The sequence below is a fragment of the Schistocerca serialis genome, chromosome 7, assembly GCF_023864345.2.
Source record: "Schistocerca serialis cubense isolate TAMUIC-IGC-003099 chromosome 7, iqSchSeri2.2, whole genome shotgun sequence".
NCBI classification, from domain to species: domain Eukaryota; kingdom Metazoa; phylum Arthropoda; class Insecta; order Orthoptera; family Acrididae; genus Schistocerca; species Schistocerca serialis.
Genome location: NC_064644.1, coordinates 39,280,204 through 39,292,962, shown reverse-complemented (window position 1 = coordinate 39,292,962; position 12,759 = coordinate 39,280,204). Strand labels below are relative to the sequence as shown.

The window sequence follows — 12,759 nt, the reverse complement described above, 5'->3', positions numbered from 1 at the left end:
GAGAGGCACGTGCCGGCGGTATCTTCTTAGTACCTATGCCTGCTCTTGAAGTCAGTTCGTGGTGGGATGTCTTCTTTCTCCTTTTAATCAGATTCAAAGTGTGTTGCCAGGTCTTACTAAGGATGTAACTGCTGTTTCGATTGATCAACAGTTCCTGTGCTCGAATCTCGATAGATTCTTTAATGACACAGTCCCAATATTTGGATGTACACTGAACCTTCGTCTGGTCGTAATTGATTATGTGTAATTCCGAGAGTCAATGTGCAGCAGCCGCCAACTTGTTAGGCTGCTGCAGTCTGGTGTGCCGTGGATATTCTTGGCAGCGATCTTCGATAGTACATAGTATGCATGGTTTGATATATGTAAGTCATGCCACATTCACAGGGGATCTGCTAGACCCCGGATTTCTGTAGTCCTAGATTTTCCATGACATTACCAAGCAGTGCTTGTGTCTTAATTGGTGGGCGGAAGACAGTCTTCACTTGATGTTCTTGAAGATTTTGACCAATATTTCCCGATAAAGCACCACAGAACAGAATAAATGCTATGCCCCCATCCTGCTGAGTTTCCTCTTCTGTTTCCTCCAGTTGTACAGTCGGTGAGGGACGTAGAGCTGTCCGAATTTGCTTCTCTGTGTAGCGCCATTTTTCTGCAAAACTGACCTCAGACATTAAAATTCTTGGTTAAGGATCTCATTGTCAGTCAGGATGTGGGTCCTGTGGACCAGTGTTTTGATGACACCGTTCCTCTGCACTGGATGGTGGCAGATTTTTGTATGTAAGTAAAGATCAGTGTGTGTCTTCTTATGGTACACGCTGTGGCCCAATGTGTCATCTGCTCTTCTTTTAATGAGGACACCCAGAAAGGGGAGAACTCCGTCCACTTCAACTTCCATGATAAACTTGATGTTCTGGTGTTTAGAACTGAGATGTGTGAGGGAACCATTCAACTTGTCTCTACCATGTAGCCATATGACAAAGGTGTCATCAATGTAGCAGAACAAACAGGTGGGTTTCCACTGCACTGAATCAAGGCCTTCCTCCTCGAAATGTTTCATGAACAAGTTGGCGACGTCTACTGATAGTGGACTCCCCATGGCTACTACTTCCCCGTCTGCTTGTAGTATCTGCCACTGAAGAAAGAGTATGTCAACATTAGGATGTGCCTAAAAAGGTTAGTTATCTCTGTGTCAAATTTCTGGCCTATAATTTCCAAGGATTCCAGCAAAGGCATCTTCATGAAGAGAGAGAAAACATCAAAATTCACAAGGATGTCTGAATTACGAGGTCTTAAGTTGTTAAGATGCCTGATAAAATCCACTGAGTTGCGAATATGATGTGGACGTTTTACAACATAAGGGCTAAGTGTATCCTTCAGATACTTTCCAAGTGAGTACGTCAGAGCACAAATGTTGCTGACAATCTGGCGTAAAGGAGCTCCTTCTTTGTGTGCCTTCGGGAGTCTGTAAATTGTCGGTGGAACGCATGCTCTCTGTCGTAGCTTCTTCACAACATCGTCTGGTAAGCCGCATTCCCTGAGAAGAGCCATGGTCTTCCCTTCCACTCTCTTGATAGAATCAGTGTTGATCCTCCAGTATGCAATGTCTTCTAGCAAGCCCCACATTTTCTCAAAGTAATCCTGATGAGGTAAGATCACAGTTGTGTTGCCCTTGTCATCTGGTAAGACTACAGTGTGGACGACAGGTTTCGTGATGTACTTCTTCAGCTGCAAGTCGTGCAGATGCCTGCTCCACTGCACTGATGATATCCATGATAGATGTGGATTTAGGAGTTGGTGCAAAGTTGAGTCCTCTCTTAAGAACTGAGAGCGCGTCCTCATCCACTTGCCTCGCCATGATATTGATTATAGTCTTGCAGAGAGCCTCAGCAGGTTGTCATTCTGATAAACACTCGAATTTTGATGTCTGATGTCCAGTGGCCTTTCTTTGCACAGAGTCCGCTGTGGCTCGTGTGACACCATCAATCCATTGCCGCATCCAGGGCTTGACCTGGTTGGCTGGCACGCACCCCTGGGCATGGACCGCGAACCGCTAATGGAACGGATGCTGGACACTCCACACCTGGGTGCGGACCACGTTGGGGACACCTGGCGGAGGGGGGGGATAGATAAAAGCCCGGTGCCTCAGCAGTCAGTTGGTCAGTTCATCAGTACACCTGATGATGGTAACGTGGTCACTTGCTGAAATATTGTGCCCATTGGACATGAACACCTGGCTGTTCACTTGTGAACTCTTTCATGGTGAAGTACGCTGGGATAAATCGAATAATCACATATTACAACATGTTGTTGGCACTTACAGCATTTGGGAATGCCCTGTACGACCAAAACTTGCTAATTGTGCAAAATGTAATAATATAAATACTTGGCAGCAGCCAAGATAGAACCATTACAGTGTCCTTCAACAGCTGTGGCATGCTACATAAAGAAAATTATTGAAACACAGAAGTTGCTCTGAAAGTGTAGTGAAAGAAATGTTAAGTTCTTGCCAGTTTACAAATTTACTTTCACATCTGTGCAGCATTATCTCTTTCATATTGTACACAGTGTCTGAAACACTCAGCACTGCTCTGTACACCTCCCTGTGGAAATTGCTCAGAAACAATTCATAGGTAGACACAACTGTTTCCAGGGCAGAGCTGGGTTGTAAGGTGAATACAGGTTCGTGTTCAGCACCCTCAGAGAAGTGCTTGTGTTTTGGCTAACCCACACAAGACAAGTTAATCCAACACCAGTTCTACCCTTTGTGTGCTTGCTCGAGTGCTTTTCACAGTGTTCAGGATGGCAGAATACTTCTGACAGACTGGTCTGTTGCTTCTGTTGTACATCCTTAAAGGTTGCTTTTGAGGCAGTTACGAAGATGCTCACTCACCTTGTTTATCTTCATTCCTGTTTGTAATTTCCTCAAGTCTGAGGAGAATGATGACAGTGACTTTTTTGTGGTAATGAGTATGTTAATCCCCCAGGTACATTCTTCACTTCTGCTCAATCCACACACGTTGGATCAGCAGGGAAAATCCATACTTGTGATTGCTCTTTGGTCTCAGTTTAGATATAAACAATTTTGCTAATTACAGTATGGAACATAGATTTTGATGTGTACCTTTCCGGCACCAACAGGAAAAACTCAAAAACGGTTGGGTCTCCCGCGTCTCTGGATTGTACAATGTGGTATCTGTTGACTTCAGAGTTTGGCAACTTGTAGAATCTTGTATAGGATGTCAGTAAAGGTTGCTATTTGAACCTTAAGACTACAACAAATAGATAAGTAAATGTGGGAAACATTGACATTGTTCTCCAAACATGGAAATCTGTAATCTTTATTAGTAAATTAGCAACAGTTTCTGGTGATTAACTGTTATCTTCAAGAGGATGTAGTTCATGTTTTGATTCATTGAACCAGCGAAAGACAGTGGCTGTGGGAAGAAACAAATCCTCAGATGCCCAATGTGTTTGCTTGAAGCTCAGTTTGAAATTGTAATAATCATTTTTATATAAGTGTTGTCCAATTTCAGAATATCATAGTACTATGTTTTGTCATCATTTTTGGCACTGATCACTCACAATTTTAACAACAACAACAGTAAAATTTCAGTGAAGCAAGACTTTCAAGATAAGTGTACTCAGTCACAATCTTGATTCATAATGAGTGAATTTAGGATTAACTCTGGAATGTATAAACTGAATACTGAACGTAGCAAAAGTTTGTATAAAACATGCCTCTTTCTGGGGTTCAAAGTGAAGTTTTATATTTCAGCATAACAAGTTCCTGGTAAATATCAAGCAGGAAATTGAAAATCCCCAAATGTTCCAAAACAAAGTAAAAATAAAAACCTTATTACCCACTCTTATATTTTTAACAAAATATTTGAACTTGGAGATGTATATATTTGGCTTAACTAGTGTTTGTATTAAATGGATTTTGGCTTTTGACAGTGTATAGAGAGCTGATAGCGCTTTGTGTACTGGTATTACACTGTTGTCAGGTGATCTCATATATGTTTGACATTCACACTGGGTGCACCGAAGAACGGGCATATTTTATGATTGCAGTACAGCATGTAGTGGTTTTATAGCTATAGCTGTAGCGTTATTGATTTTCAGTGTGATTACTTTTTTGATAACTTAACGTATGGTGTTCTTTCACTTGAGTTCTGCCACAATTACGTCTGAAGATGAAATTGTATACTTTAAAAATTGATTTTGTGAATTAAATACCATCATAAAACAGCTGAATGGATTATTTAGTAATGGTATATTAGTGAAATACAGTTGAACATGCGGTAGATTCCACCCACAAAGATGAATTACACAAAATGTTGTATGTGTAGTTACATAAATGCTTTGTTTCAATTATTATATGCAAATGGCCGGTCAATGATGTAGGAGGGGGAGCAATGGTTTTCAAAGTATAACTTGGCTTCTTCCACATTTTTGAAAGTACTCCTTCATGATGGGATGCACAATCTGACAGTGTGTGTGAGTAAACAACTTGAGATTGTAACTCACGCCCAGACCCTTGCCTTTTGTGACCACACTCGTAGTAAGTTATTGGAGCATTTCCAATGGTCCAAATCAAAGTATCAGTCTGACAGTACATTTCCAAACTCTACAGTGACTCATCCATGTTTCTTGCTGGGCTTGCAGTTGTAAGACTTATGACATTGTGGGAGATGCCATGGTTGTTTCTGTAATGAAACTCACTGGCTGAGTAAAACTTTATTTTAGAGGTAATGTTTGTTGTTGTTAATTTATGCATTGTAAAAGATGAGACATTTGAATCAGATTTACGTGCATTCTTTGTCATCATTTGATAATTGAAATTATTTATTTTGCAGTTGCCAAGGAAGGGGTCAGCAACAGGAACAGAAGAATGTGAGATATGTTTTTCAGTCTTGCCATCTTCAGTAAGTTGTACTTTGTGCCGCTTTATGGTCAGTGGTGAACTGTTCGTGTGTTTATTTGTGTCAATTCTAAGGCTACATAATTTTTTGAAGATACAGTAAAAGTCTGTTCTGCGTTTATCAGAAGGTTGATCCAGCATTAGAATAAACACACATTTTCTATGATTCAATTAATACTTCTCATTGCACTTGTAGTCACTACAAAATATAACTGATCCTTCTTGATAATTTAATATCTGTGAAGTAAAATATATTGGTATGTTATGTGAAATAGTAAGAAACTTTAAAAATTAAAGAAACTTTTAAAGTTAAAAATTTAAACATTCTTGATTGCATAAAAATGTTTATATCGGTGACTAGTTTTAGTTTATTTGCAGAACACCTTGAGATCTTTCTCCAGTGGTGTAGCAGATATTCTTAACTAACATATTGTGTTAAATTTAGTTTTCCTTCAAAAGGAGTATATATTATCTACATTTATCATACATTAACTCTATTTTAGAGTTTGTTAGAGGCTATAATTAATTTTAACGGAGTGTAGAAAACTAGTGGTTTTTACCATAGGTCTTTCAGTGTCCATAACAGAAATCTCTTTTTGTGTATTTGCTTCAATTCTTGCAGGGAGTTAGTAATTTTATTAGCTCAACAAATTAAACGATAGTCGGCAGGCTTAGTTTAAAGTTATTTGTTCACTGTGCTGTAATACACTGCACCCAACTACTAAGCAGCCCCACTGTGAATGCTGTTCTCGAACAGGAGATGAGTTGGTTGTAAGCACCTGGAAATCCCCCTTACAACAACGATTGGCAACTGCTGCCAGCTGGTATATTGCAAGAGCTCCCGAGAATCATGTTCCTGTGGTACTGGTACCAAAGGCACCTCAGGTACTATTCTTATCTGTGGATCCTGTCTCCTCTGTAGGAACTATGGAATCTGTCATTACTCTTCCACTTGAGTGTGAGTGGCATGTCAATGGTAGATCTAGGCATCCTGTACACGGTAGATGTGGGACGGAGGACTCAGGGTGTTACACCAATCCCCCTAACCAACAAGTTCAAGGTGTTGTCTTTCACTGAAATTTAAACTGAGGCAGTGGAATTCATTTCACCTGTTTTGGGAAGATCTGCTTTGTTCACAAAAGGTAGGGGGTCTATTAAAAATTAGTTCAAACATATGGTGAATAATGATACCCCTTAGGGAAATGGCAGCAAGGGATGGTAAGAAACATGAAGGAGGACACTCAGTGTATGTCTGGAGGCCTCATTCAGCATGTTGGAGAGGCTGTCTGGCAGCCATTGACGAAACAGGGTGCAACCAGCAAGAGATTGTGGTGGACATTGAAACAAACAATGCTTGTTGTCTGGGCTCTGGGGTCATACTTGAATCATTCCAGCAACTAGCAGAGAAGGTTGAGAAGACCAGCCTTGTGCACAAGTTTAAACAAAGCTCACAATTTGCAGCATTGTGAGAACTGATTGTGGTCCCCTTTTTCTGAATCAAATAGAAGGACTGAACCAAATACTTTGAGGGTTCTGTGATAAGCTAGCCTACAATCTCCTGGAGTTTCACCATACGGTTGAGAACTGTAGGACCCCTTAAATGTTTCAAGTATGTGCTGCACATCAGAGGCTGCTACCTAGGTAGCTGACTGTGTATGGAGTGCACAGAAGAGTTTTTTTATACTAGGCGATACTGCATTCACTACAGATAACGATAGCTGTAGGAGACTAAGTATAACTGTAAGATCCAAAAGAATGCCACCCACCCCCCCCCCCCTCCCCCCAAGGCAAGAGTATAAAAACCCTAGTAGTTAACTGACAAAACATTTGCAACAAAGTGTCAGATTGAAGTGCTCCTGAAAAACAGTGAAGCTCACATAATATTAAATACAGAAAGCTGGTTTGAACCTGAAGTTAATGGCAGTGAGATTTTTGTGGAAAATTTAACTATGTCAGAAGGATAGGCTAATGGGGGTAAAAGTTAGAGCTACATGTGTGATTGTGTGGGCAGGACTCAGTATCAGGGGTGAACGTAAAATGGCTATTGGATCAGTCTATTGCCCATGAGAATCATCTGCTGATGTAACTGAATATTTCAGAGACAACTCCAGTGTGCTTGTACTTAAATTCTCCAATAATAATGCAGTTGTCAGTAGAGACTTCAATCATCCAACAATCAGTTTGGAAAATTAGTGTTTTGTTAGTGGTGGAAGAGACAAAAGATGCTATGCTTGGAAAGAGAGACAGCATTGGTCGTATTTTTTTGTTTTGTTTTATTAACCGCAAAATCGATTTTCGGTCACTAAGTGACCATCCTCAGTGCTGTAATATACAATTTAAATTGGTAGGCACTGGTATCAACAAGTTTAATAAAACAAAAAAAATACGACCAATGCTGTCTCTCCTTCCAAGTATATCCATTATCTGGTCGTGGTGCACAGGACACTCCATGGAGTCGCCAATCAACAAAAGATGCTGTCAAGCATTACTAAATGCCTCCTCTGAAAGCTACATAGAACAGATAGTTTGGAACCCCACTCATGGTGAAAATACATTGTATTTAATGGCAACAAATAGACCCACCCCTGAGGATGTCCTCATCAAAATCGTATCAGGGAACTTGATGCAGCTGTGGCAACAATGAATACCAAAGTACAAAGGACAACTAAAACAGGTAGAAATCAAACAATGGAAAATCCGGTATGGAGTGTAACAATATTGTGAGAAGGAAAGTTGCTACTCACCATATAGCTGAGATGCTGAGTCACAGATAAGCACAAGAAGATGACGCCACAAATATAGCTTTCGGCCAGTAAGGCCTTTGTCAAAATTAGACAACAAACACACACATACACATTCACGCAAACGCAGCTCACACACACGACGGCAGTCTCAACCAACTGAGGCCACACTGCGAGCAGCAGCATCAGTGCATGATGGGAGTGGCGACTGGGTAGGGCTAAAAAGAGGAGGCTGGGGCAGGGAGGGAGAGAGATAGTAGGGTAGGGGGGCAGACAGTGACGTGCTGTGGGGAGCACACAAGATCGAGATGGAAAGAGGTTAGGGCAGCTATGTGCAGCCAGCAGGTTAGACAGAGGGCAATGGAGAGGTGGGGACAGGGAAAGGGGGGGGGGGGGTAGTGGAAAACGAGAGATGTAAAAAGACTGAGTGCAATGGAAGAACGAGGGCTGTGTAGTGCTGGAATGGGAACAGAGAAGGGGCTGGATGGGAGAGAACAAAGATTAACTAATGTTGAGGCCACTAGGGTTACGGGAACATAGGTTATATTTGCAGGGAAAGTTCCCACCTGCGCAATTCAGAAAAGCTAGTGTTGGTGGGAATTCAAACTGATCTTCCCCAAGGTCAGTTTCCACCAATTTTTCTATTTGTCTGTAAGGAATTCATGTTGGTATTTTGCAGCCGTGACTTATTAAGCTGATAGTTCGGTAATTTTCACACCTGTCAACACCTGCTTTCTTTGGGGTTGGAATTAGTATATTCTTCTTGAAGCCTGAGGGTATTTTGCGTGTCTCATGTATCTTGATCACTAGATGGTAGAGTTTTGTCAAGGCTGGCTCCCGCAAGGCTATCAGTAGTTCTACTGGAATGTCGTCTACTCCCCGGGGCCTTGTTTAGACAGGTCTTTGAGTGCTCTGTCAAATTCTTTATGCAGTATTGTATTTCCCATCATATCTTCACCTACGTCCTCTTCCCCTTACATAATATTGCTCTCGAGTACATTGCCCTTGTATAGGCCCTCCGTGCAGTCCTTCCACCTTTCTGCTTTCCCTTCTTTGCCTAGAACTGGTTTCCTATCTGAGCTCTTGATATTCATACAAGGGGTTCTCTTTTCTCCAAAGGTCTCTCTAATTTTCCTGTAGGCAGTATCTATCTTACCCCTAGTGATTATGCCTCTACATCCTTACATTTGTCCTCTAGCCATCCCTGCTTACCCATTTTGTACTTCCTGTCGATCTTGTTTTTGAGACATTTGTATTCCTTTTTGCCGGCTTCATTTACTGCATTTTTATATTTTCTCCATTCAGCAATTAAATTTTGTCTCTCTTCTATTACCTAATGATTTCTACTAGTCCTCATCTTTTTACCTACTTGATCTACTGCTGCCTTCACGATTTCATCTCTAAAAGCTATCCATTCTTTTTCTACTGTATTTCTTTCCCCCACTCTTGTGAATTGTTCCCTAATGCTCAGACCCTCTACAATCTTTGGTTCTATCAGTTTATCCAGGTTCCATCTCCTTAAATTTCCACCTTTTTGCAGTTTCATCATTTTTAATCTACAGTTCATAAGCAATAGACTGTGGTCAGAGTCCACATCTGCCCCTGGAAATGTCTTACCATTTAAAACCTGGTTCCTAAATCTCTGTCTAACCATTATACAGGGTGTACCACTCAAATCTCCCTGATTTCAAAGACACAGGAAAAAAAACCCACAGTAGATACAACAATGAAAAATGCACCACATTGTACAACATCTCAAAGAATTTATTTATTTATCATCAATACACCTGTACATGTGAACCATTTGTAACATGAAGAATATCAAATCTATATTCAATTTCTTGTCAAGTTCTCTGTAACATTTCCTCTGGTATTGTTGCAATTGCATTAGTGATACGATGTCGCAACGTAGAAATATCGTCCTCTCTGGTCGCAAACACATGGTCCTTCACGAATCCCCACATGAAGAAATCAAGCAGCATAATGTCAGGTGAACGTGGTGGCCAGGCAAAGGTCCTCCACGTCTGATCCAACAATTGGGAAATTTCCTATCTAGGAACTTGCGAACGGCCGTTGACCAATGCGGCGGAGCTCCATCTTGTTGAAAAACGATATTGGGTTGCAAGTCTTGTATCTGTGGGTACACAATCTGCTCCAACATGTCCAGATACACTGACCCATTCACTGTTTGTCCCGCAAAGAAGAATGGTCCAACAATCCTGTCGTGCATTAGCCCACACCGGATGTTTAGTTTAGGGCTATCACGAACATGTTAATGACATGTGGATTTTGCGAACCCCAAATCTGAACATTATGCCTATTAACCATTCCTGATAGATGAAAGATTGGCTCATATGAAATAAACATCTTTCCACGAAGCTGGCATCCACATCAATACGCTGCAGCATATCTGCAGATTTGTTGTGAGCATGGTTTGTCATTCATGTCAGATGTTGCAGAATTTGCACTTTGTAAGCACACATATGAAGACGCTGGTGAACTACATGATGCAATGTTGATCGAGGTACATCAAGTTGCCTAGATGCTTGATGAATTGACTTACGTGGGCTTCTGAGAAACATTTGTCTCACATCCTCCACTGTTTCTTCTGAAACTCCGTAACGTGCACCGCCAGAATGTTTCAGAACAGTTCCTGTTGCCAGAAACTTCCTATACAATTTCTTAATTGTTTTCACATCAGGTGGCTCACCTTCATACACACAATGATAATTTCTTTGCACAGTAATCAGCTATTTTGTTTCTGCAAACCACACTACTGCTTGTGTGCGCTGCTGTGGAGTCACCATTTTCACATCCTGCAACCATGCTGCACTCCGGAAATAACACTTGGCACTTCTGACATGGGAATATAAATTCTTTAAGATGCTCTACAATGTGGTGCACTTTTCATTGTTGTATCTACTATGGTTTTTCTCTCCTGGGTCCTTGAAATCAGGGAGGTTTGAGTGGGACATCCTGTATAATCTATCTGAAACCTTCCAGTGTCTCCAGGCCTCTACCAAGAATACAACAATCTTTCATGATTCTTAAACCAAATGTTAGCTATGGTTAAGTAATGCTCTGTGCAAAATTCTATCATGCAGTTTCCTCTTTCATTCCTTACCCCCATTCCATATTCAACTACCAATTTTCCTTCTCTTCCTTTTCCTACAAATTTCAGCCCCCGATGACTATTAAATTTTCATCTCCCTTCACTGCAGAGACTGCCGCGTAATAGGTGTAAAACAAAGCATAGGCCAGTACATAGATGCTGAGTGAAATGCATTTGGCTGTGAAGAGAGCAATGTATGAAACCTTCAGTGACTATTGTAGCTGAATATTGTCAAATGATCTTTGACCAAACCCAAAGAAATTCTGGTCATATGTAAAGGCTATTAGTGGCACCAAAGTTAGTGCCCAGTCATTCGCAAATGAGACAGGAACTGAAATTGTGGATAGCTAATGAAAACGTAGAATGCTTAACTTAGTTTTCAAATGTTGCTTCCAAAAGTAAAAACCCAGTAGAATTGCTCCAATTCAATCCTTGTACCACTGGAAAGATGAGTGAAACAAGTGTTAATGTCAGCAGTGTTGCGAAACAGCTGAAATCATTAAAATTGAACAAAACTCCATATCTCAGTGGAATCCCTGTCAGATTCTGTATCGAATTTGAACCTGAGTTAGCCTCTTTTCTAACTATAATCTATCAAATGTCCCTTGAACATAAAAAGTGCGCAGTAGCTGGAACAAACAAAAATCACACCCATTTGCAAGAAGGCTGTAGAAATCAGATCCAGCAGCCTTAACATCGACTTGTTATAGAATCATAGAACACATTCCGAGCTCAAACATAGTGAGGTATCTCAAACAGAATGACCTCCATTCCAATCAGCACGGATCCTGAAAACATCGATCATGTGAAACCTAACCCGCACTTTTCGTACAACGTACTGAAGGGCAGTTAAGTAGATGGAGTACTTCTTTATTCCTAATAAAGGATTTGAATCAGTATCACCTCTACCCATATTATGAAAAGTATGATTGTATGGGGAATCAAGCAAAATTTGCCACTGGATTGAAGACTTTTTGTAGGGAAGATGCAGCAAGTTACCTGAGATAGCGAGTCACTGTCAGATGTAGAAGTCACTTCGGGTGTGCCCTAGCGAAGTGTGTTGGGACCCTTGCGTATTAATGACCTTGCAGACAATATTAATGGTATCCTCGGACTTTTTGCAGATGATGCAATTTCTTTAATGAAGTACTGCCTCAATGAAGCTGCATAAATATTCAGCCAGATCTTGATAAAATTTCAAAGAGGGGCAAAGATTGGCACCTTGGTTTAAAAGTTCAGAAATGTAAAATTGTGCACTTCACAAAATGAAAAAATTGTAGTATCTTCATCTCATAGCAGGGATCCTACAGTTGTCGCCACATTCCACATCTATGTCACAAGACGCCTCGATCATGCCAATCTTCATAATCCTCCTTTATTCCTCTTCTCTCTGTAACTTCTTGGATAGTCCTTAGCCACACTTTCCATGGTTTTCCTCTTCTTCTCCTCTCAAGTGGTTGCCATGAAAGTACTCTCTTGAGCTATATCTCTCCATCTGTTCTTTTGATATGCCCAAATCATTATAGCGGTATTTCTGCTATTCTATATGTAATACTCTAATGAGTCTGCCTGCATCTCTTATTTCCTAGTGCCCTGAAATGAGAGAAGACCTGCATACTATCCTCCCCACCCCTCCCACAGTGGTATTCCACAGTCCACCGAACCTACACAATGTACTCGTCCATCCCTACACAACCCCTGCTCCCAACTCCTTACTTCATGGCTTATACCCCTGTAATAGACCTAGATGCAAGACCTGTTCCATACATCCTCCCACCACCACCTACTCCAGTCCGGTCACAAACATCAGCTATCCCATCAAAGGCAGGGCTACCTGTGAAACCAGCCATGTGATCTGCAAGTTAAGCTGCAACCACTGTGCTGCATACTATGTGGGCGTGACAACCAACAAGCTGTCTGTCCACATGACTGGCCACTGACAAACTGTGGCGAAGAAACAACTGGACCACGTTGTTGCCAAGCAT

General features: G+C 41.1%; 1 protein-coding gene across 3 annotated transcripts in view; it reads left to right on the top strand.

The window, feature by feature from the left end:
* Positions 1-12,759, top strand: part of LOC126412805 (E3 ubiquitin-protein ligase ariadne-1) — an 85,457-nt gene that overhangs the window by 25,847 nt on the left and 46,851 nt on the right. For all 3 annotated transcript variants that reach the window (XM_050082587.1, XM_050082588.1, XM_050082589.1), the window contains exon 4: positions 4,857-4,925. In XM_050082587.1, the coding sequence (XP_049938544.1) occupies positions 4,857-4,925 (69 nt within the window). The remainder of the gene's footprint in view (positions 1-4,856; positions 4,926-12,759) is intronic.